Genomic DNA, 26,307 nt, shown 5'->3' with positions numbered 1-26,307 from the left:
TCTTGGGTTTATCCTATATGGTACTCTCTGCACTTCCTGGGCTTGGGTGGCTGAGATATTTTCTCAGATTCTTTCTCTTTTTCTTCTTCTTCTGGGACCCCTATAATTCGAATATTAGTGCATTTACTGTTTTTCCAGAGGTCTCTGAGACTGTCTTCATTTCTTTTTTTTTTTTTTTTTTTTGCGGTACACGGGCCTCTCACTGTTGTGGCCTCTCCCGTTGTGGAGCACAGGCTCCAGACACACAGGCTCAACAGCCATAGCTCATGGACCTAGCCACTCTGCGGCATGTGGGATCTTCCTGGACCAGGGCAGAAACCCGTGTCCCCTGTATTGGCAGGTGGACTCTCCACCACTGTACCGCCAGGGAAGCCCTGTCCTCATTTCTTTTCATTCTTGTTTCTTTATTCTGCTCCTCAGCAGTTATTTCCACCATTCTACCTTCCACCTCACTTATTCATTCTTCTGCCTCAGTTATTCTGCTATTGATTCTTTCTAGTGTATTTTTCATTTCAGTTATTGTGTTGTTCATCACTGTTTGTTCTTTAGTTCTTCTCAGTCCTTGTTACACATTTCTTGTATTTTCTCAATCCATACCTCCATTCTATTTCCAAGATTTTGGATCATCTTTACTATCATTACCCTGAATTCTTTTTCAGGTAGTTGCCTATTTCCTCTTCATTTATTTGATCTTATAGGTTTTTACCTTGCTCCTTCGTGTGTAAAATATTTTTTTGTCATCTCTTTTTTTTTTTTGATGGGTGGGGCTGTGTTCCTATCTTGCTGATTGTTTGGCCCAAGGCATCTAGCACTGGAGTTTGCAGGCAGTTGGGTGGAGCCGGGTCTTGGTGCTGAGATGAGGACCTCCAGGAGAGCTCACACCATTTAATATTCCCTGGGGTCTGAAGTTCTCTGTTAGTCCAGTGATTTGGACTTGGTGCTCCCACCACAGTAGGTCAGGCCTGACCCCCAGCCTGGGAACCAAGAACCCACAAGCCTCGCGGTATGGCAAAAAAAAAAAAAAAAAAAAGGTGACAAACAAAAAGGAGCAGAACAATAATAAAGAATAAAAAATAAAATAAAATTAGAAAGCTTAAGAAGTGTTAGAAAAAAGAAAAATGAAACAACAAGGCAGAATCACAACAGCTAAAAAAAAAAAAAAGCCTGGAAAAGTCCTTGGTGGGGGGGTGGGGAGTGGGGCAGGGCTCATGTCGGGACTCTCGTAGCCGGAAGAAGCCTTGGTGGAGTGGGGTCCCCCAGGGCCCAGGACCCTTGTGTCTGGAAAAGGCCTTTGCAGGGGGCAGGGGGTGGCAGGGCTTGGGCTCAGGACCTGTGAGGCTGGAAAAGGCCCTGCCATGGGGTGCAGGATTTAAGCTCAGGATCTGAACAGCAGGAGGGAGCCCTGGAGGGCAGAGGTTCAGGCATGGGACCCTAGCAGGCTCGCAGGGGCCCGAGTGGGCAGGGGAGACCATGGCCGGGTTCCCCTCTGATCCCCCAATGTCCTGAAGGTCTTTCTCTGTCCCCGCTGATCCCCTCATTGTGAGTGGGCCCCTCCAAGCATGGGAGCCCCTCCCCTTCCCCAGCCACCCCTCAGGGGTGCCAGTCTCATCCTGCCTCCACTTTTCTTCCTCCCTCCCTCCATCCCATGACCCCAGGACCTGCACAGCTGGAGGGGGCCACAGAGGGCGAAGGTTCAGACCCAGGACCCCAGCAGGCTCACTGGGGCCCAAGCTGGTGGGGGAGGCGCTGGCCATATTGCCCTCCAATTCCCCTACCCCCTGAAGGTCTCTCCCTGTCCCCGCTTATACCCTCCCTGTGAGTGGTCCCCTCCAAGGGTGGGAACCCCTCCCCTCCCCCTGCTGCCCCTCAGGGGCACTGGTCCCATCACACCTCCACTTTTCCTCCCCGCCTCCTTCCCCCCAACACACATCCTACCAGGTCGCGTGGGGATTCTTCCTGTCCCCTTAGGGGTCCAAGGCCCCCCACCAGTGCCTAGTAGGTGCCCTAGTTGTAACGGGACACAAACTCCTAGTTCTCCTACTCTGCCGTCTGGACTCCGCCCTGTACCATGGTAACTATTAAGAAAAATTGTTCACATAAACTGCTATTTTGAGTCTTTTAGCTTCTATTTCTATTTCCATTTTTATTTACATAGAAAGATTGTTAAATTACATGCAATTAAATCAGAGCTTTCTGCTTCACAGCCTAGCATCTGTTTTGAATAAATTCTATGATAGAATAACACTGTGACATCACAGCCTGTTGCTCTGAGAATAGAACATCAAATAATTGGCAGCAACAGTTTACTCAGCAGGGTAGCTTAGGATAAATTTAAAGAAAAGAGGCCAAGTAATGTAAGCAGAGAGGTTAGGGGGTCCTCAGAGAAAGAGAACCAGGAATGGCTTTCTTGACATAAGAACCCATTTTGGCCTAAGCCATTTTGTGATCTAAGCCTGGTGGCAATGCTTGCCCTTGAACAAGTCTCAGTAATTAATGATCTTAAGGGACGGAATGCAGAAACTAGGGAGAAACAGTCAAGAAACAATAGTGCAGGACTTCCCTCGTGGCACACTGGTTAAGAATCCGCCTGCCAATGCAGGGGACACGGGTTCAAGCCCTGGTCCAGGAAGATCCCACATGCCACAGAGCAACTAAGCCTGTGTGCCACAAGTACTGAGCCTGCACTCTAGAGCCCAGGAGCCACAACTACTGAAGTCCATGTGCCTAGAGCCTGTGCTTCACAACGAGGGAACCCACCACAATGGGAAGCCTGCACACTGCAACGAAGAGTATCCCCCGCTTGCCACATCTAGAGAAAGCCCACAAGCAGCAATGAAGACCCAATGCAGCCAAAAATAAATAAATAAATTTATTTTTTAAAAAAAAGACAAAATAGTGCAGCCTTGGGCAGGGTCCTGGTTCCTCAAGTGATACACATAATAACATATCTTTGAGTTCTGCAGAAACTTAGGCCCCCATCCAGGTGGAGGGTGGAATGATGATGTTGACCCTCCTGACTTCAATCAACTAAAACTTGGACTCTGTCAAGCTTTGCCCCAGTTCTATGCTGAATTCTCCTCTGCTCAAGGCCCCTCATGAATATGCATGTACCCTTAGATTAAAATTTCCCTGAATTTGCTGTTAGGGGAGACACTGCTTTGGGAAAGATCCCCAGTGTTCTCCTTACTTGCTGCAAGTAATAAATACTTCCTTCTCTCAATCTTTGGCTTGTTTGTATCTATTGGCTCGACACCCACCAGGAGGTGAACCCAGATTTTGGGTAACAGTAGCAATTCCCATTTTTCAAGCATTGCCTTGGCACCTTTGAGTTATCTAACAAATATAAAATTTGAAATTTTACACCACTAAGAAATATATTCACTGAAACTGAAACAGGAGGGAAGGGGGCAGGGCACAACCTTTAAAAGAATGACATAGCCATTGAGGACAGGAGAAAAACTGGTAGAACCAACTAGGTACGATATGGTGGAAGATTTGACTGCCAGGAGACCTTGAGCCTCATTGTACGCCCATTGTAATATATTAGCATGCTAAATGACACACCCATAGGTGCCATGACAGAGTTCTGAGGCCAACCATAAAAGGCCAAAAAGTGGGAGGAGGCCCAAATCCTGGAAATCCCTGCCCTTTCTCCAAAATAGTTGGAATAATCCTCCCACTTGTTAGCCTATGAAATTACCCAGCCCATAAAAACTAACCACCCCATATTTTGGGGCCGCTCTCAAGCTTTTTGAGATGGACCACATTCTGTCTATGGAATATGTATCTCTCTAAATACATCCACTTCTTACTTATCACTTTGCCTCTCACTGAATTCCTTCTGTGCTGAGACATAAAGAACCTGAGCTTCATTAAGCCCTGAGACCAGGTGTGTGATTTCAACTGAAATACAATGGGTTCAAGCCCCAATCTGGGTTTTGGCTAGGTTTGAGTCCCAGCCCATGTGTTCAAGTCCCAATCCGAGGTGCATGGTTTCAGCACCAGTGAAGTTATTCCTATCATATATCTAGTGTCCTTGTCAGGAATTGAGCTGTGAAGTCAATGAATACATATTTTGGGGACTCCTTTATTAGAGAAAGGAAAGGGATCTAAGGTTTCCATGTGATGCACAGTCCTTTCCAGCAGGTTCAAATGTGGCTCCGCATGGCCCAGCAACCTATAAACCAAAAAAAATAAGACATCCAGTCTTCCTGCTGGGGAAATTCTAGGAGCTTGATGGTTGTTTTAAGGCTCAAAGTCTTTTTTAGTCCAGGTACCTAGTTTCTTGAACAACACAATTCCCTTAAACTTAGCAAACTTTCTAACATGTTTGCTTTTACTTCCATATTCTAAATTCCACTTTCTAGTTCTTTCTTATACATATATAATTCTCGAGAATGATTTATTTCTTTGCTTCCTCATACATATGCCCCCCACTCTCAACTTAATTAAGGATGGCTATCTTGAGGCTATCTGCAGCAACAAGTTTGGATGGCAAGGTTAAAAACCTTAATTTGATCTTTGCAAAAAGATTGAGTCACATTTTATTTTAACAGAGATATTTTAGTGCCTTTGTCACTTAAATTTTTTCCAGTCTTATCTTTTGTTACTTAGGATCTAGGAGCAGTCAGCTTTTCTAATCCTGAAAGGACCTTGATCTCTAGAATTCCTTAGTACTCTTCTATCTCTCCTAAAAAAAAACCAAACAGTTCTCATGTGAGCTCCCCTCTTTCACATAATATCTTGCTAAAGGCAGATAACTGTAACCGACACATTATCACTCTGCCTCCATTTACTTCCCATAGAATTAGAGTCTCACTAGGTTCATGGTTAACTCCTACTTCTCATTGGGGACAGTTTTACTAAATATTTTGCCAAGGCACAGTAGGGCTGTCCAGCTAACTAGCCTGCTACTCTGCTTCTTTCTTGCCTGCTGCCTACTTATTCTATACAACATATTTTATGTTTCTGCACCCTCCTTCCAAACACAAATGTCTGTATTCATGTGGTAGTCATTACTGTCATTTACCAAATATGTCTGGATTTCCATTTTCTTGACACATAGTAGGATTCCATTTCTTTGTTCTTTTTAAAGATAAGCATGACCATTTGACTTGTTTTGATAGAAGTGATATATCACATATGCACAGAAACATTAAAAGCCAATGTATGATTTACCATAGTTCTTTTCCACTGCTGTGGTGATCATGGAAGCATAAGTCAAGATGAGGTTTTTATCAGCCTAGCTATGATGACTAGAGTCTTCTTGATGGCATACTGTAAACAAGAAATTAATTTTCATTTGATAAGATGCTGAGATTTTGGTGTTATTGTAACATAGCCTAGTCCTGACAAATACAGTCAAGGTATGGCAAGTGTTACAATAAACAACCCTGAAATTTCAGTGGCTTAACATAGCAGAATCATATTTCTCCTTCATTTGACAGTTCAGTGTGGTATTTTGCAGGCAATCTTCCATGTGATGATTGAGGGATCTAGACTACTTCCATTTTGGGGCTCCACTATTCCCTGGGATGATAGAATCCTCTCCTGAGTGATTTGAATCTGGCTGACTGGCAGGTAAAGAGCAGCCTAAGGCAGGAGATTTTCATGGCAGGGCAGGAAATATAATCTTACTATGTCTCCAGGATAAGAAAGAATGACTTTCAGTGAACACATAGCACTCCCTGACACAGAAACCTGGAGCTCCACTGAATGAATCCGCAGGTTGCTCAGGCCTTGACTTTCTCTTAAGTTGTGTACAGGGCTGGCTCCATGAGCATATCTGAGAATTCTCTGGTTGTTTAGCCCATAGAGAGAAAACATCTTGAAAAAATTTTTGTGTGCTTTTCTTTTCTGAACATTCTTGTTCATGAACATTTTAATCAGTGTCATTCTTATTGCCTCGAGGAGAATTATGATGGTAAAGTCAGAAATGAAAATCAGTTAATGTTTAATTTTTTTTACTTTAAAAATATGCTCTTGAAACCTCATGATAGTAACAAAATAAATAAATAAAATGCATTTGAAAGACAAAATTTTTGTTTCTTATGAGCCATATTTTCCTTAGAGACAAGAAGGCCCTTGCAAATTAAAAGTCCAGGCCCTGAAAGAAGCAGAGCATAGAGTTTATGCCATAACAATTGGCTAGAGTCGGTTCAAGAGTTGGATAGAAGTTGATCTCGGATGAGGTCTCTGTGAGGCTAGAGATGAAGGAGTAGATCTGTGAGGAACACTTGGAGAGGATCAGACTCAATGATAAGAAATGCCAACATCGTCATTTTCAGGGCCTAGAGCAGTGTGGGTGCGAAGTAAATGTCTGAGACTATTTGCAGATCATTTATTGCCTTTCTAGGAATCGCTGCCTTCGCTGACTAGGCTGCAGAGTCATGTGAACTAATCTGCTCAGTGCTGAGTAGGAAGGGCCTTCAGTGACTGCCCACATGTCACCTATGGACTTTCCAAAGAAGTGATGCCTAACCAAAGCCGAAGAACTTGCTAAGTCCTAGTCAAACTGCCCTGTATAGATCACGCTATTTTTTTCTTTTTTTCGGTATGCAGGCCTCTCAGTGTTGTGGCCTCTCCCGTTGCAGAGCACAGGCTCCGGACGCGCAGGCTCAGCAGCCATGGCTCACGAGCCCAGCCGCTCCGCGGCATGTGGGATCTTCCCGGGCCGGGGGACGCCTCCTTCTTTGCAATCCTTCTTTGATTATGTGGACTACCTTAAGTAACTATCCTTTCTAGACTAGTAGAACTTGACTTTTGGTTGGCTGTACACTAAGGACTCCAGCTGATACATAATTATGTTCCCCTTAGAAGTTTTGATAGCACCTTCATATTTTCTTACTGTTTTCTTTGTTTGTTTTTTGTTTGGGCTGCTTCCCGACCAGGGATCAAACCCACGCCCCCTGCAGTGGAAGCACAGATTCTTAACCACTGGACCACCAGGGAAGTCCCTTACTTTCTCAACAATACAATGCTGTGATGTCTAGATAAAGCATATATTATTATTATACAGATGCCAAAACTGAATCACAACACAATTAAATGTTTTATCCAAGGTTGCAAAGTTAAAAACGGCAAATACATCACTTTAATGGTGGTTCTTATTTTAAGAAACAATTTCCACTATGCCAACTTTCTAATATCAAGTTTGGGAAGTATACAGTGAGACAAAAACACGACATCCATGTATGCTTAAGGCTGTGAAAATGTTTATAAGAAAATACCTAAACACAAGCTCCCTGCACTCACTTGTGGTTTTCTCTGCCACCCATCCAAAAACACGTGTTCACCATGTTTTCCTTTCCCTCTGTCATCATGACAAACAATGTTCCAGATAGTGGCTACCCTCTCAATCTGAGTCCTGGAGTGGATGATAGCCAGTGTCAGGCTGTAACTGATGTGCTCTAGCACACTGCTTTAGGATGTAAGGGGAACATGGCATATGCTACATAGTTCTGCACTGCTGGGCCTCTTGAAAACACTAGGAGTTCTTGTAGGCTTTACTAAAGCTCCAAGATAGGAATTTCTGTTTTAACATCCCATTGATACTGTTTTCTTTTTCATTTTTTTTTCTTACTGGTATATAGTTGCTTTACAATGTTCTCTTAGTTTCAGGTGTATGGCAAAGTGAGTTATACATATATAAATACATATCCACTCTTTTTTGGATCCTTTTCCCATATAGGCTCATTACAAAGTACTGAGTAGAGTTCCCTGTGCTATACAGTAGGTCCTTATTAGTTATCTATTTTATATATAGTAGTGTGTATATGTCAATCCAATCTCCCAATTAATCACTCCCTCCCCTTACCCCCTAGTAACCATAGTGTGTTTTCTATATCTGTAACTCTATTTCTGTTTTGTAGATAAGTTCATTTGTACCCTCTTTTTATATTCCTCATAAAACTGATATCGTATGATATTTGTCTTTCTCTGCCTGACTACTTCACTCAGTTTGACAATCTCTGGGTCCATCGATGTTGCTGCAAAGAGCATTATTTCATTCTTTTTAATGGCTGAGTAATAGTCCATGGTATATATGTACCACATCTTCTTTATCCATTCCTCTGTTGATGGACATTTAGGTTGCTTCCATGTCCTGGCTATTGTAAATAGTGCTGCAATGAACATTGGGGTGCATGTATCTTTTCGAATTATGGTTTTCTCCAGACGTATACCCAGGAGTGGGATTGCTGGATCATATGGTAGCTCTATTTTTAGTTATTTAAGGAACCTCCATACTGTTCTCCGTAGCGGCTGCACCAGTTTAAATTCCCGCCAACAGTGTAGGAGGGCTCCCTTTTCTCCACACCCTCCCCAGTATTTATTGTTGGTAGATGTTTTGATGATGGCCATTCTGACTGGGGTGAGGTGATACCTCGTTGTAGTTTTGATTTGCATTTCTCTAATAATTAGTGATTTGAGCATCTTTTCATGTGTTTTTTAGCCATCTGTATGTCTTCTTTGGAGAAATGTCTATTTAGATCTTCTGCCCATTTTTTGATTGGGTTGTTTGTTTTTTTTGATACTGAGCTGCATGAACTGTTTGTATACCTTGTTGGTTGCTACATTTGCAAATATTTTCTCCCATTCTGAGGGTTGTCTTTTCATCTTGTTTATGGTTTTCTTTGCTGTGCAAAAGCTTTTAAATTTAATTAGGTCCCATCTGTTTATTTTTCTTTTTATTTTCATTACTCTAGGAGGTGGATCAAAAAAGATCTTGCTGCAATTTATGTCAGGGTGTTCTGCCTATGTTTTTCTCTAAGAGTTTTATAGTATCCAGCCTTACATTTAGATCTTTAATCCATTTTGAGTTTATTTTTGTGTGCGGTTAGGGAGTGTTCTAATTTCATTCATTTGCATGTAGCTTTCCAGTTTTCCAAGCACCACTTACTGAAGAGACTATCTTTTCTCCATTGTATACTCTTGACTCCTTTGTCATAGATTAGGTGACCATATGTGCATGGGTTTATCTCTGGGCTTTCTATCCTGTACCATTGATCTATATTTCTGTTTTTGTGCCAGTACCATACTGCCTTGATTTCTGTAGTTTTTGGTATAGTTTCAAGTTGGGGAGCCTGTGATTCCTCCAGCTCCATTTCTCTTTCTCAAGATTGCTTTGGTGGCTTGGGGTCTTTTGTGTTTCCATCCAAATTGTAAATATTTTTGTTCTAATTCTGTGAAAAATGCCATTGGTAATTTGATAGGGATTGCATTGAATCTGTACATTGCTTTGGGTAGTATGGTCATTTTCACAGTATCGATTCTTCCAAGAACATATCTCTCCATCTGTTTGTGTCATCTTTGATTTCTTTCACCAATATCTTATAGTTTTCTGAGTACAGGTCTTTTGCCTTCTTAGGTAGATTTATTCCTAAGGATTTTATTCTTTTTGATTCAATGATAAATGGGATTGTTTCCTTAATTTCTCTTTCGGACCTTTTGTTGTTAGTGTATAGGCATGCAAGAGATTTCTGTGTATTAATTTTATATGCTGCAGCTTTACCAAATTCATTGTTTATAGTTTTCTGGTAGCATCTTTAGGATTTTCTATGTATAGATTCATGTCATCTGCAAACAGTGACAATTTTACTTCTTCTTTTCCAGTTTGGATTAATTTTATTTCTTTTTCTTCTCTGACTGCCATAGCTAGGACTTCCAAAACTATGTTGAATACTAGTTGTGGGGGTGGACATCCTTATCTTATTCATGATCTTAGAGAAAATGCTTTCAGTTTTCACCACTGAGAATGATGTTTGCTCTAGTTTTCTCATATATGGCCATCATATGTTACCTTTATGCACACTTTCTGGAGATTTTTTGTCATAAATGGGTGTTGAATTTTATCAGAAGCTTTTTCTGCTTCTATTGAGATGATTATATGGTTTTTATTCCTTAATTTGTTAATATGGTGTATCACACTGATTAATTTGTGTATATTGAAGAATCCTTGCACCCCTGGGATAAATTCCACTTGCTCATGGTGTATGACTCTTTTAATGTGTTGTTGGATTCAGTTTCCTAGTATTTTGTTGAGGATTTTTGAGTCTATGCTCATCAGTGATATTGGCCTGTAATTTTCTTTTTCTGTGATATCTTTGTCTGGTTTTGGTATCAGGGTGATGGTGTCCTTGTAGAATGAGTTTGGGAGTGTTATTTCTTCTAAAGTTTTTTGGAAGAGTTTCGGAAGGGTAGGTATTAGCTCTTTTCTAAATGTTTGATAGAATTCTCCTGTGAAGCCATCTGGTCCTGGACTTCTGTTTGTTGGGAGTTTTTAAATCACAGTTTCAATTTCATTACTTGGGATTGGTCTGTTCATATCTTCTATTTCTTCCTGGTTCAGTCTTGGAAGATTGCACCTTTCTAAGAATTTGTCCATTTCTTCTAGGTTGTCCATTTTATTGTCATATAGTTGTTTGTAGTAGTCTCTTATGATCCTTTGTATTTCTGTGGTGTTCATTGTAACTTCTCCTTTTTCATTTCTAACTTTATTAATTTGAGACCTCTCTCTTTTTTTCTTGATGTGTCTGGCTAAAGGTTTATCAGTTTTGTTTACCTTCTCAAAGAACCAGCTTTTACTTTCATTGATATTTACTATTGTTTTCTTTGTTTCTATTTCATTTATTTCTGCTCTGATTTTTATGATTTCTTTCCTTCTACTAACTTGTGGTTTTGTTTGCTCTTCTTTCTCTAGTTGCTTTAGGTGTAAGGATAGGTTGTTTGAGATTTTTCTTGTTTCTTGAGGTAAGATGGTACTGCTGTAAAGTTCCCTCTTAGAACTGCTTTTGCTGTGTCATGTAGGTTTTGGATTGTTGTGTTTTCATTGTTATTTGTCTCTCTACTGTTATTTGTCTCTCCATATTTGTCTCTTATAGTCTTTTTTTTTTTTTTTTTTTGGCCACCCCACATGGCTTGAGGGATCTTAGTTCCCCCAGGCAGGGATGGAAGCCAGGCCCGTGGCAGTGAAAGCACAGAGTCCTCACCACTGGACTGCCAGGATATTTCCATAGTCTTCTATCTCTGGGTTTATATATATGGAAGTATTTTACAAAATTTTGACCTATAAGGTTATTTTGAAAAATATCAATGTTAATGTATGGAAAGGAGAGTATTTGTATAGATCCAGGACCCCAATAATAAGTGGCATCCCACAGATCACTTAATTTTTGTATTGTTTGTTTTTCTGGCAAGTTGAAATGCCCTATTTTAAAGAAGTGTTAAGAAAAAAATAGACTACGTACAGGATATATGAATTAATATATTTCAGAGCACTATTTTTGGCTGCTTTGATATAGATACAACAATTTTAAATGATCTTTTTCATAGCTTCATGCTATAACCCCCCCCCCAAGCTAAGGGATGAATATACAACCAAAATGTCAAATAGATCAAAGCTATGGCTCAGTTTCAGTCCTTTTGCCCACTGCCCCATTTGGCATACATATATGTCCTCTGTCTCTATGGATGGATATTATTTAGTTATTTTTTCTATAGCCTTCGTGTAACAGTAAAATAAGATGAAAGAGAAAGGAAGCTTTGTGTCTTACCTAAAGTCACTGAGTGTCTTTGGATTTGAAACCAGAACACATGTGTTTCTATTTAAGGTAAATGTTTCATCCCTCCCTTTCCTTCTAATTTACTTTTATTAAAAAAAAATTATAGCACACAACAAAGAACCACAGTACTCTGTCATAGTTTGTTTCTCCATTCTAGGTGCTTTCTTTCTTTTTTTTTTTTTTTGCGGTATGCGGGCCTCTCACTGTTGTGGCTTCTCCCTTGCAGAGCACAGGCTCCGGACGCGCAGGCTCAGCGGCCATGGCTCACGGGCCTAGCTGCTCCACAGCATGTGTGATCTTCCTGGACCGGGGCACGAACCCATGTCCCCTGCATCGGCAGGCGGACTTTCAACCACTACGCCACCAGGGAAGCCCTAGGTGCTTTCTTGATGAAAAATAATGTATATCTGTGTGTTGGTGAACAGCAGAAAAGATTAAAACCACATAACTAGGCAATTCTATACTGCTCACAGTGATGCCCCTTCTATTAGAGCAATTGGAGTAATGGAATGCTTTATTTTGAGAATGGAGGTATAGTGGTGCATTATGTACTGATCAGGGAAAGCAATGAAGAAAATGATCTAAGTGACTTCCAGGGAAATCACCTTCCCTTTAATATCACTAACAAGCATAGATTATTGACCCTATTCTTTGTTCATAATGTTCTTTTAAATGTAAATAGGCTACATATATTTCCTCCTCCAAACTGTAAGCATCATGAATGCAAGAGTCATACCTGCCTTTTATATCCCTAATTCCAGCAGTTCCTAGTTTAAGTGATCACTAAATATTGTTTGAGTAACAGACTGAATGAGTGAATATCATACATAGACTCACAATTGTATTTTTTTTCAGAGAATTCTATAGATGCAGGCAGGCTCCTATTCAGTCAGTGCATTCAGCTGAATCTCTAGAATCTCCAGGTGTGATGGGGTCTTCTTCCTTACATCTGGAAGTGGCTCTTTATGGTCCAGTCACCTGTGAACTCAGAGACAATTATCTGCTCCCCACTCTCATGCAATAAACAACAGTGGAGAAGGGACACGATAACCACAATAAATATTCCTATTTAGAAAAGAAGATGTGCAATAGTCCCGGGTCTGTAACAATGCTGGTATCCTGCTAGACAGGCATTATGAGGGTTTCTTATCCTTCAAATAGGCCTTCATTCTGCTCCCTGTAAGGATATCCCTTGAACATTGTCCTCTGAGGTGTTCGTGCCTCTCCTTTAGATCTTTATCCCATTTCCTTTGTCCCATTTGGGAAAAGGGATGTTTAGCTTTTGTAGCTCACTTCTTGAAGAAATAAGCTTGGTTATGTCTAATAGGGTTTTGTTATTGTCCTTTGTTTTGTTTTGTGGGATTTTTTAGGCACCTTTTAAATCAACCTTACTGAGGAATGACATTCATACAATAAAAGGCGTACATTTTTAGTTGTACAGTTCAATGAGTTTTGACAAGTATATACGCCACCACCTTAATCAAGATATAGAATATTACTATTATCTAAAAAGTTCCCTTGTGCCTCTTGCAGTCAAGTCTTCCCCCTCCATCACCACCCCAACCCAAACCCCAAGCATCACTGATAGCTGTCATACACATAATTTTGACTGTTTTAGAATTTTATCAAATATCAGCTTATGTTCAATTTTCCAATTGTCCCATAAATGCCAAAACATTGTTTATGCCATTTGAATAAAGATTCAAAGAAGAACCACATACAAAAAGTGATTGATCTATTTTTAAAGTATCTTCTAAAAATTTCCTTCTCTCTCCCTCTTTCTAATAATTTGTTGTGGAATCTCGGTCATTTTTCTTGTAGATCTTCTGACAGTCTAGATTTTGCTGATTGCACTGAGTTTTAACAGTTTTCTGTCCTCTACTTACAGATGCTATTTCTTTTTAGAGAATTGATCTTATTAAAAAAAATTTTTTTTTTGCCTCATGCACTTTTAATTGGGTTGGAGGATTACAGAATTCTAGAACAACATTCTTTTGATGCTAAGTAACAGGGAACTGCATAATCCCTTAGACTTGTCCTTCAAATTCCTCTTTACTAGGTCAGCGATCACCTACTGTCTCTGAAAGTTGAGCTCTGTGAAACAGAAATGGTGGAGCTAAGTTTTAATAAGAGAAAAAGTAATAAGCAGAGGTCAGGGACGACGGAGAAGTGGGGATGGGTAAGTGGGAGGCTGATCGATGGCCCATAAAGAAACATGCATTTAAGGGGTGGGAAACAACGTTAGGTTACCGCACGGAAGAGATCAGAAGTGAAACCTGGCTTACTTTACCAGGTTATTTTTAACGCCAACTGCAGAGTATTAGTGGTTTCATAAGACCTTTTTGGGGGGTGACTTTCAGTATTAGGTCAGGGTGGAAGCTTCGTGAGAAAGGTCTGGATATACTGGACAACCTAAGGCAGTCAAACGACCAATACATTCCAATTTCCCCGACCGCGGAGTCCACACAGTGTAACCCAGAAGGGCGGAAGGTAGCGGGGACCCTCCAAAGCCACGCCCCTCCCAGCGTCCGTCTCTGCGCTTGCGTCACTTCCGGCCCTGGGCGATTCGCGTCCGGGTCGGGGTGAGCCTCTTGCACTCCGAGTGTGTTACTGGTGGAGGTGCTACGCTGTCCGCGTTCTCTTCCCAGTGTGATCGAGCCGCAGTGCCTGCCGGCGAGGAGTACCCGCTGCCTCGAGCAGAGAAGGACGAGGAGGGGACCTGGGAGCGGGCAGCGGCCGGGTTGGGCCGCTCTGGGGCGGGCTGGCGACTCTGCTCCTTCGCTTGCTGCTGTCTCTGGGAACCGGGTGCCAGCACTGAGGAGTCTTCAGCTGACAGCAAGCCCCTTCCCCGGCTCCCCTGCCCGCCCTGCCGGGGAGGGCGGAAGATGCCGGTGAAGAAGAAGAGAAAATCTCCTGGGGTGGCAGCGGCAGTAGCGGAAGACGGAGGCCTCAAAAAGTGTAAAATCTCCAGGTACCACCTTCCCCTACCCTTCAGTCTTACCTCCTCTGCTGCAGGGCTAGAGAAGAAGGAGGCGGGCCGGGTCTCCGGGGCTCGGGCTGGGGAGAGGTGAACTCCCTCTGATAAACCTAGGTGGGAGGCGGGGAACCGCGCGAGTCTGCGCTCGGCTCCACCTCATGTTCGGTTTGTGTGCTCTGGCGCCAGCGAAGGGACTCGGAGAGTCGCCTCACGTTGAGCCTACGTGCCAGGGAAGGTGGAGAAACAAGAATGCGTACGCAAATTGCCCTCTTTCCCGTTACCCCCTACTCCCTTAATCCCTTCCCCCTCCTTCCTTCCAGACCTAGAAGTGAGTACAGATCCGTGCAAGGGTCACTTCTAGAATTTCTTTGTAGAGTGTGAAGAAAGGAATAGAGCACGAGGAATTTTGATCTGACAACTGCCATGGGAATGGTAGAAAAAAAGCTCCTTATGCTGTAATTGCCCTCCAGATTTAGTATTTGGAGTGATCTAACCCGGACCATCCCAGTAGGAGCCCCATTTTCTGGAAGTATATAGCGCCTCCACCTGAGCCAAGTCCTTATGTGCGGAGTTGGAAAGGCCCTGCGTGCGTTTTGTTTTTCAGCCATCAGGATGCTGTTAGCTCTCAATATAAATATTAATAATTTGAGAGCTATTGTACTCTGTATCCTCTTGGAGAAAAAGAAAAGGCAGAGCTGTAGTTGTATAGCTCTTTGATCCCCTAGTAGCGTGTCATTAAGGCATTACAGCAACGTTGTATGCTGCAAAAAATCACTGCTATTTAGGTGTGAGAAGTGAGTTTTTAAAATTCCCTTTTCGGGTGTCTTGACTGCATTAGTGGTTGGCACTTAATGTAACAACTTAAGATGCCACCATTTAAAGTAGCCACCAGCATTATAAAGAAGAGATAATGATAGAACTATCCTTAAAGAGAGGTCTGCTTAAAATGTGAGGTAGGTGACTTCTTTAGTCTGCATTATCCTTTTTGTAATTGGTTGAATTTTTTTCCTCATTACTGTGTTTGGCAAAAGAGCCCAAGGGTATTTCTTGGACTATTACTGTGAAAGATACTGCTGTTTTCTTATACCTCTTGATAACTCATACTAGAATTTGACATAGTTACTCCATTAGCTCATATTTTTTTGAAACATGCAAATTAATTTTTTGTCACATTAACTTGTAGTAATCTTAATTGTATAATGTATCAAAATTATTTAAATTAAGCACATTAAAACTGCTGAGCAGTCAGTATTATTACAACTCAGGTGATACTTTGCTCTATCAACTTAAAATTTTAAATATGGCACCCTTATTTTATATTACATTATTCAGTTGCATAAGTTATAGCATTCCTAAGTCATTGTGGTAGTGTGGAACCTTGAGAAAAGGTTCTCTGTTCATTAAATCCTCAAGGCTTTGGCCCAATTATTTGAATTGGTATTTTCTGTTAGGGTTTTTTTTTTTTTTTTCTTTTTAATCTGTGGAATCTAATTATAGCCTTAACTCCTATATTATCTTTTGTCTTTAAAATATTGATTTAAGTTTGGTAGATGATAAATAAACAACTCTTAATATATATTATTCTGAAATATTGATTCACTGAGTATCAAAATATACTTTGTAAGATTTGTTTTCAAATTATACACATATGTAATTTCCATACAAATCAGCAGAAGAATCACTGTAAAGATTTATACCCAACTACCAGTCCTGGATTGAGACCATCAGGTTGAACTTCTTTGTGGTCTTTTGAAATCTGGGGGAAATAATTTTCGTGATATTTTTGGAATTTGATAGTGAGCAAAGTAGCATTTGGGTTTTGTTAGACAGAAATTTTTATATATAGATTACTGTTTCAAATTGCAAGTATTTAACAATTCCAATTTTCCCCTATAACACCAACTGTAAAAAAAAATACTTTGGTTTGAATTGAAGTAGTTCATATTGAACTTAGCTTTTCACTAAAAGTTGAGACTTGTTAAAATTCTTAGGCATTTGTGTGTTTTCTAAGCTATTGCAGATCCCAACCCCCTGCTAGACTAATAAGTGGAGAGGAACATTTTTCAAGCAAGAAGTGCCTGGCTTGGTTTTATGAGTATGCAGGTAATGAAATTAATATAAGAAGATAACAGTCACATGCTTTAAAACGTTCTTTTGGTTTATTCATTTAACAAATTATTTATTGCAGGCCTGCTATGTGTTAGTCCTTTGTGCTGAGATCAGGGTCAAGACAGAGGATTATGGTTAGGCTAAGAATTTGTTGCCCTTTAAGGCTGATATTTCTTTAAATATATAATTCAGTATATGTTTAATGGGAGGAGTGAAACTCATTTACTGTTAGTAAAATTTGTAAACAGATTCACTTATTGGTTTACATCCATTGGCTACAGTAGAGTTGGTATTCTGGAAAACACAAAGTATGTAATAAAACATTTTATATTTGTTTTTCTTTTCAGTTTTCTTTTGAAATTTTTCTGAACCATAAACTGACATTTTCTGAAACTCTTGGGAGACATAGTAAAAGATTTAAAACTCAGGTGTATCATTACATGACAGATTTACCCTTTAATATAATTGCTATTTATTTAGCCATTCATTTCTACTGGAGATGCAATAATAAACAGACTGATATTAGTACAGTGTACTATATGCTATATTAGGAAGATGCACTGTGAGAGTTCATAGGAGAAATGTATAATCCAGCCTTGGAAGTTTCAGGGAAAGCTTCTTCAAGAAGCTAATTTAAACTACAGTAAATCCTGTAAGTGGTGAATGAAAAACTCTAGGACTAGGGTGAAACTGTAGTTCAGAGGTAAAAGTCAAAGCCTGGGATGAGGCCAACGAGTTAAGCAAATATATGAAAAAGAACACTTGTTTTCCATTTATTATTAACTTCTTCATAAGCATATATGAAAAGAAATTTTTTTCCCCTTAGAATGATTTAGTTCTTTTGGAATTATTGATTTTAAAGGTTTTTTTTGTTTTTTTTTTTTCTTCCCTCCTCTTTGTTTCATTTCTTTTACCTGCCTCCCTGGTTGGGTTTTTTGTTTTGTTTTGTTTTTCCCCTTTTATCACTATCATTCTCAGTGTTTGTTTAGAATAAAAGTGTATGTGCAGTCATTGTCTTGTATTTATTGCTAATGAAGTTAAGGTCTCAAGAGTACTTCGAACTTAAGGTTAAGGTTTAGGCTAACTGTATGGAAAATAAGACCATTTTGGAGGACAGTAACTTCGCTGTTGGGATCCACTGAGTGATCCCAAAAGTATAATTTAAAAATTGTTTAGTAACAGAACAGATTCTTTCTAGACCAGAAAAACTGCTATTACTGGCATCCCAAGACAACCACTAACCCAAATTAAATAGAGGGAATTCATTTTCTTTTGACCTCCATTTAAAATGTTGACCCAGTATTCAAAATGCCAGTTTTACCGGTATGTATGATAATGATACAGAATCAAAAGGTCAGTCATCTTATTTTGCCTATAAAGGGTACTAGATACCATAAAATTAGTCAATTTTTTTTTCTTTCATGCTTGCTTGTTTTACTTCTCGTAGGGACTTTCCTGGGTAGCATAAGATTTGATTTAAACATTTATTTCCTATACAAGCATTTTTTAATGGCCAGCAAAATAATTGCTATCTTTATTACAGAAATTGTGCTAATTATATAATTCTCCTATGACCATTCTGTTAAGTAGGTGGTGTTATCCTTATTTTCTAGACGAGAAAACTGAGGCTTAGATTAAGTGATTTGCCCAAGATCATACAGTGACAAGAACCTGGATTCAAACTCAGGTCATTCTGACCATAGAGCCTATGCTTTAACTACTACTGTCTTATTTTAAAATATGTACATGGCAGCTAGTTTTTCTTTTACAAAGAAAATATTAGTAAGTGTACTTTAGGTTAACTTATCTTCTGTCCTTCACTGAATGATGCATATTTATTGAGCACTTGTAGGTCAGGCACTGTGCTAAGTGCTGGGAATATAGTGGTAAACAAATTAGACAAGATCCCTGCCCTTGGGGGACTTGCCTTCCAGCAGGGAAGACAGACAGTAAATAAGTTAAGTAGGTAAGATAATTACAGATTGTGGGGGATTATAAAAGTAATAAATATGGTATGATTCAGGGATAGGAAGTAGAAAGTTGGGATGGACTTTCAAATAAGGTGAATAGGGAAGGTCTCTCTAGAGATTACTTTGGTCAGAGACCTAATTGATAAGGAGGTGCCACTTGTTTGCCAAATAAACAGTAACTGGGATGTCCCTTTTTAAAATGGAGACAATAATTGTGCCTACTGAGATAATACATGTTAAGAAAGCACTTATCACTGTACCTGGTTAAATATAGTCAGAACCCAATAAGTGTCAGCTATTATTAAAAGAGTAATAGTATTGCAGCATCAAATTTACTGGTTGTATATTTTCACAATACTGTTCCAAAATTAACAGTATAGTTCCTAGGTAGTTTATGTTGAAGGTACTGTGTCATTTCATTGAGCAGATTTTTTTTTTTTTTTTCTCCTGAGCATCTGCTATGGCCGGCATTGTTTTAGACCCTGCAGGTATACCTGGGAACATTTCCTTATGGTTATTAAAACATCAGAAAATTGATTTTTTTTAAGTTTTAAAAATGTTTTACCACAAATCTTAATTATATATTATAGGTCATGTGTGATAAGCCTGATGGTTTTGCCCTTTCATAACACCTCTCATCTTGAGTGCTATTTACATCAGCAAGGATTCAGTAATACATTGGGCCTGTTACTGAACAAAAGCATAGAAGGTGAAAAGGCACTTTTAAGGTCTTATAAAGAATCAGAAAAAAGGTGGGATAGAATGCATAATCCTAATAAGTAACCAGCTGGTAGAGTGAACTAAATCATTTTCATAGATTCTTAAGTTGAGTGGAAGCCTATTTTGTGCCTGAAAAAGTCAGTTAAATTCCACTCCAGAGGTTTTACCCTGGGAGTAGTTTTATTGAAGAGTTTGTTTCAAGAAGTATAATTGATGTTATGCAATCTGGGGAAAAGAACATTAGTATAGACCTTGTTTTAGATTTAGATTGTTGCTATCATTATTTGCATTGCTTTGTGAAAGTCACTTGTCATTTACAGAAGGGTCTTATATCTATCTTATATATCTCCATATAACATAATTTAACTTGATTCTTATCAAATTTTAATCGCTAATCTCCCATTTTCTAGGGAGGCTATATTTTATGACAGTAACTGATATTTCTTGACATGACTTTCTCTTCTAACTACTAATGATGGCAGCTTTGAGGGCAAGTCTGCTTTCTTGTTGCATTAGAAAAGTGTAGAATATATTTCCATCATGCCTTAAGAAAAAAACTTTTCTTCCATTAAATTTTTTATCTGATTTTTACTTTCATCCAAACCACATATAAGGATTCATATTCAGTATTTTTTAACACCTTAATTGTATATGTGTGCTTTTAAAATTACATAATTAACACATTCTCATAAAAAACCCCTCCAAATATATATTAGGAAGTGAAAGTTTCCTGCAATTACCACCCCTTCACCTTTTAACACCTCACTGCATAAATAAGTGCAATGCTTATTTAAACCAGAAAATTTTTGAAAAGGTTTTGGTTTCAGACCATGTTGTGAACATCATCTTAGCAGCCTGGACCCTATCTGGGATAGTAAGAGTTTAACTGGTCACATATTGGATGGTCACATTCTTCTATGAAGAAAAACCATAGGACATTGGCTACATGTTGTGCTTGTGAACTAATGGTGGTGATATAAAATGCCACCTGAGCAGCCTTGGTCTAGTCTATGACTTACAAATCTGGAGTATTTTCAGTCCTTAAGAAAGGAAAACAAGTTTCTCTTAGCTACTTTAACAATAATATTTGAAGACTGTATTTTCTTTCAAAAACCAGGTATGGTAAATATTTCTATCATATTTTATATTTTAAAATTTGTTTTACCTTCCTCATTATACTTCAGGTGTACAACATAATGATATATGTATATATCGCAAAATGATCACCACCTGTCACTACACATAGTCACAAATTTTGTTTTCTTGTGATGAGAGTTTTATGATTCACTCTCTTAGCTACTTTCAAATACGCAAAACCGTATTATTAACTATAGTCATTCTGCTCTATGTTACATCCCCAGGACTTACTAAGTTTGGAAGTTTGTACCTTTTGACCACCTTCACCCATTTTGCCCACCCCTGCCTCTGGCAACCACCAGTCTGTTCTCTGTATTTGAGTTTGGGGGAGAGGAAGGGGGTTGGTAGATTGCTTATACAAGTGAGCTCATATGGTGTTTGCCTTTCTCTGTCCGACTTGTTTCACTTAGCAAAATGCCCTCAAGGTCCATTCATGTTGTCACAAATTTGTTTTATCAAGTCAAAAAAGAGACCTAGCAATGATGTAATTACTATATGGGAATCTGATAACGTAAAAAATATGAGAATTGGTGTACTGACATATATTTACTGTTACTAAGGAGAAAAATACAAGAAAAATGTCCTTAATTTTTGGACTAATGATAGACATAGCTAATTGAGGGATTAAGCATTTATTTCTATATTAAGATGACATAATGCTTATGCTTTACTGTTTTAGGACCAAGGAAAATATCTCATTCTGGAATCTGAATGTTGTAATTTCCTTACATCATTATTTTCATAATATATCTTAAAACTAGTAAATTTTATTTGGGTATATTTCAGAAGGTTAATGAATGACCTTCTGTTTTAGTAAGAAACAGATACTCTCCTCTGTTTACTGTCTTGAATTGTGGGTTGGTACTGGCACAGTCTAGTAGAATAAGAAGCTCAAACCTTCTTGTGCTTCTTTGTTAATGCATTGTGAAAAATTTTCTTCAGAGGAGGTTCTCAGTAAACGTATTTTTAATGGATAGGTTCAAGTTATTGTACAAGCTAGCGATTGATATTAACGTTGCTTTGTTTTCTGTTTCCTTAATTATATTTTATAATGTGGTTTTCAAAGAGTATTTCAAAATTAAAAAATTTTTAATCTGGTGACAAGTATTTATACTTTATCAAAGGTATGTCAAAATTCAAATTCAGTTATTCACAAAAAATGTTATGGTGTATTCATAGATGCCTTTAACACAGTGACTTATGTTTTATGTTGATATTAAATTATAACAATAAAATATATAAATTATTTTTGTCTTTGAAGGTCCTGATGAAGTTGTAGGGCCAGAAGGAATGGAAAAATTTTGTGAAGACATTGGTGTTGAACCTGAAAATGTATGTTTTATTTCTAAGTAAAATGGAATACAAGTGGGGTATAGCATATTCATAAATTTCTAAAAATTGGAACACTTTAATCTTATCAGAAGATTTTGTTTCTTCATGAATATTGTAGATTTTCATTTAGGTTTTTTTAAATGTATTTAAATTGGGCACGTGTTCTCTTTCTTGATACAAATGTCATTTGTAATAGAGTAAGAGAGATTCTACCTTCAGAAATTGTTAGAACTTTTTGCTTTTAAGAAATTGGCCCATCTAAATTTCTTTACAGTTAATAATTCCAGAGATTGTACTCTTTAATAGTTAAAGGATGGAAATAGTTGTATAAAAATGCTCTCCGTGATAAATATAGACATGATTATCTCTATGCTGACTTTTCCCCTATCCTTTATGTTCTGTTCTTTCCAGATTATTATGTTAGTTTTAGCGTGGAAATTGGAGGCTGAAAGCATGGGATTTTTTACCAAGGAAGAATGGTTAAAGGGGATGACTTCATTACAGTAAGAAATTTTTTTAAAAAACAAATTTGATGGCCTATTTGAAGATCTTAATTGATATTTTGTGCTTCGTAGTTTTTTGGGAGTAAGGTTTCACCTTAAATTAATCAAATTGGTTTGATCTAGAACAATCAGTTTAGGATTGACAAATTTATATTATGGTCTTTGGCAAAATGAACTGTTACTCCAGTTTTCATATTCCCTAAGAAAGAACCTAAGAACAGTTCTATTAAAACTCATTGACTCTCTTGATGGGTGAATTAGAGATTCATGATCAAAGTTATTTACTCACGGGATGTTTGAGTGATAAGGGATTTCCTTCTCAGAATGTAGAATTCTACTACATGAGGAGTTTGTTCTTGGGCAGTCCTAAGCTCTGGGGCCTCCTCTCTCTTCGGTTTTATACTTGACTTAAAAAAGAAATTTGATATATAAAAAAAAGAATGTCTGTATGTGTATAACTGAGTCACTTTGCTGTACAGCAGAGATTGGCACAACATTGTAAATCAACTCTACTTCAATGCAAAAAAATTTAAAAAAAAAGAAATTTGAAGAGAGTTACATGATACTTTTATTATTTCTTTTTTGCCAAATGAATCTCATGAATACAAAAGTAGAAATATTGTTTGGCTCCTGTGCAACCGTTAGCCATTTTATAGTTGTATACTTTCAGTTTAGGATGCTGCCTTGGGACACTTTTATAAGTTATAAAATTGCTTCTTTATAAAAATAATTTGATTTTGGCTTTTCAGAGTAAAGTGTGCTTAGTTTCAGAGTCAGTTAGTAATTGTGTATTAATTTTATATTATGTCATGTTCCTTATGTTCATGCAGGAAGTTATTAATAGTCAACATTCTAAAATAGTTAGAGCAAGCATAAATTTATAATATTTTTGAGCCCCAAACTGGAGGTTAATTAGCCATGTGATTTCCTGTTGTGATTATGCTTTTATTAACACACTTAACTGTTCTTTACTCCTTGTTTGCCTATCCTTAAATTTCAAAATACTTGGTTATTTTTTTTAAGTGTATTTGTTCATATGAAACTTAAATATTTATATTTGGATTTTCAGTGTCTAATGTTTTGTAATTCTCCTTTTTAACCAGCATTAACATTTAGATATTTTGTGTGTGTGGGTATGTGTGTGTCTGTGTATATATATAAATATATATGTGTGTGTATGTATACACATACACATATGTATATGTATATATATTTGTTTAATGTAAAAATCTTTGCTCATATGAACCAAATCATAGTTCCTAGAATAGAATATAAAATCAACCCTCTCACTTTTATTACTTATAAGTGAGATGAGGAGTCTGAGACTCAGAGAGGTGAAGAAAACTTTTGCCAGAGTTTACATAGTTCTTAGTGGCAGAGCTAGGACGTAGAATTTAAATTTCCTGAATACCAGTCTACCATACTGTACTTCCTATTGCATCATCCCTTTATGTATATTCCTTTGTTACATTCTTTATAAAATAGATGGCCATTATTAACTTTTAAAATCATAGTATTTATAACCAAGACTGCCATTCATCTAGGTGTCATAACGTGCCAAATTAAAATGTTGATTCTGAAATTCTTTGGGCTGTTTCTCACCATTTAATTAGCTTTATAGAGAAAGACAAAATATATAAGATTATGCAAAGAATATAAACTAATTTCATGTAGCTCAGTCTGTTTTATTAAAATTTATATCAGTTGTTGCATGGCTTGTCAATTGTAAGACATTTTATTTGGCATTACAACTGCTTTATGTACTATTCCTACTGCTTTTTTTGTCTGTTGCTTTTTAAAATATATCAGCTAACAATTGTTTGTGTATTTTTAAACCAAAAGTTTCTAATTATTTATGTTTTTGAATTACTTGATATAATATAAAGAGCCTCTGTATAACAGAAATATGTAAACACAAAGTGTTTCTAGTATTTACTTGTGAATAATTAGCATATAGCCTTGGGTATATGCTAGGGAAATTGATGAACCCATGAACATGTTGTTTATTAGCGTATCTTTCCAATAGGAAGTTCACAGGCTTTACAAAATAAAAGCAATATTTAGGACTTAAAATTGACCCAGCGGTTTCTGTTTCATTCATTTATTATCCCCTGCCCATCTGCTTAGAACTCTATAGTGTAGATCTTTAAAGCTACTAAAATTAGGCAAGCACTCTTGACTGGGAAAATGTTATTTTTTTTTTACCCCCAATGATCTAGATTGCTTTGTTGAAGTACAGAGTATCTTCTCTTAATTGGCTTAATCTTATTACTCCCTGAATCTTCTTGTAAAGAACTTGCTAGGAATAAAATAGTTTAAAATGTAAACCAATAGAGACAAAAGAATCTATAAAACTTGTTTTTTTAAAAATGTATAGTTGTTTAGTATACTTGGTTTTATATAATCATTATAAAATGTAAAATTTCACAGACTTGATTCCTTTTATAGATTTTTCATATTTTTAGGATTTAATTTAATCTGGACATAGTTATTTGATGGTTCCTAAATCATCTTAATGTAGTTATCAGTTATTTCAAATTAATGAATTTTAACACGTAGAAAACTTTAAGTAGAGCTCTGCTAAAGAATAGAAACAGTCTGGTAGTTAAAATGTATATTATGGTCAAGAATAGGGGACTGTCGTAATCATGGTTAATTATAATCTGTAACTGTATAATGCTTAACAGTTTTCAGAATACTTTTTTTTTTTACATTTATTTATTTTAAAGCTGTTACTCATACAGACTTTCCACAACTGAATTGTCCTTCTCTTTTGTGTGAAAGAATTTATGGGTATGAATTTGTATATAATTGGACTAGAATGGCCATTTTTTTAAGTTTCGGGGATGTAATTGCCGTATCCTTTCCAGATACTTTGCTCTATTTCGTTTTCATCATTGTTTAATAATAGTCAAATTTCCCTTCAAGTCAGATTTAATTTAGGAGATATTTAAACACCTATTTTATCTAAAGTACTGTGCCGCTTACTGATGACCACAGTGAGGCATGGGACACAGCTCTGTCCCTTAGTTACATTTCATTAGGGCGGGAAAGGCATTACTGCAGCCATACTGTAACCATAGGCATACTGTAACCATAAATCCAGGTGGGATGGGACAAGTACTAGAGTAAAACTACCAAATACTATGAAAGCACAGCTGCTAAAGAGGTTAATTCCAGCTGAGTAGACGGGAAAGTCTTTACTGTAGGTGTGGCATTTGAACTGGACCTTGAAGAGTGATTAGGATTTTGATGGTTGAGGGTATAGGAAAATGTTGTTTCAAGAAGAAATTGTGAGCAGAACCTTGAGAAAAGAAAACATATGTCTAGTTTGCTAGAATCAAAAGGTACATAAAGAAAACTGACAGAGTAGTTTTAAACTCCAGATAGTTGGGATAATGGCTACATTATGCAGGGCTTTGACTAATAGTTGAGAGAGTTCAAACCATATGTTTTAGCTTGGGAAGCCATCAGAGATTTTTGAGCATAGGAATCATCAAAGATTTGGGGGATAGTTTTCAATAGAGGAGGTTTTTTTTTTTTTTTAGGTCATAGACTCTTTTGAGAACCTTAGGAAAACTGTGGACCTTATCCCCATTAAGATGCACATCTGTAGAGGCAAGATTCCAAGGATACTTGAAAATTTTATTCTGGCATACCTTACTGGAGCGGATAACTTTTCTCATATCTACTAGCTGAAAGTTTGTTGTTGGAGCATCTACCATGCTGTTAGAGAAAATTGTGGGCATATATCTTTGACAAGAGTATACTTGATTATGATAATGAAAAAAAGAGCCAAAAGGATAGCATCTGACAAGAATGGTAGTAACTAAGCTGTCTGCCAGTAGACTACAAGTTGTACACCTTCTGGTCTCCATATTGAGCGTTGTACTTTGAAGATTATAGGCTTAACTGGCTTCACTTTCTTTAGGAGAGAGGAATGGGGAACATTTATACAATTTTTTTGGTGGGAGTGGAAGAGTTGAATAGATTGGATG

The 26,307-nt window shown here is 37.8% G+C and overlaps 1 protein-coding gene across 3 annotated transcripts in view; it reads left to right on the top strand.

Annotated features, from left to right (window-relative positions):
• The window catches only part of DCUN1D5 (defective in cullin neddylation 1 domain containing 5), a 50,070-nt gene that overhangs the window by 10,046 nt on the left and 13,717 nt on the right, over positions 1-26,307 (top strand). The window contains exons 2-5 of one of the 3 annotated variants that reach the window (XM_030760054.2): positions 14,210-14,532; positions 16,550-16,641; positions 21,736-21,806; positions 22,218-22,309. In XM_030760054.2, the coding sequence (XP_030615914.1) occupies positions 14,447-14,532; positions 16,550-16,641; positions 21,736-21,806; positions 22,218-22,309 (341 nt within the window). In that variant the 5' untranslated portion in view covers positions 14,210-14,446. Of the gene's footprint in view, positions 1-14,125; positions 14,533-16,549; positions 16,642-21,735; positions 21,807-22,217; positions 22,310-26,307 lie in introns of those variants that run through there. The other 2 variants (XM_022560561.3, XM_022560564.2) reach the window with 2 other exon arrangements.

The sequence above is a fragment of the Delphinapterus leucas genome, chromosome 7, assembly GCF_059928025.1.
Source record: "Delphinapterus leucas isolate spDelLeu-1000000601 "Yukka" chromosome 7, BTC_Dleu_Yukka2, whole genome shotgun sequence".
NCBI lineage: Eukaryota > Metazoa > Chordata > Mammalia > Artiodactyla > Monodontidae > Delphinapterus > Delphinapterus leucas.
This window is presented reverse-complemented; position numbering and strand designations above follow the sequence as displayed.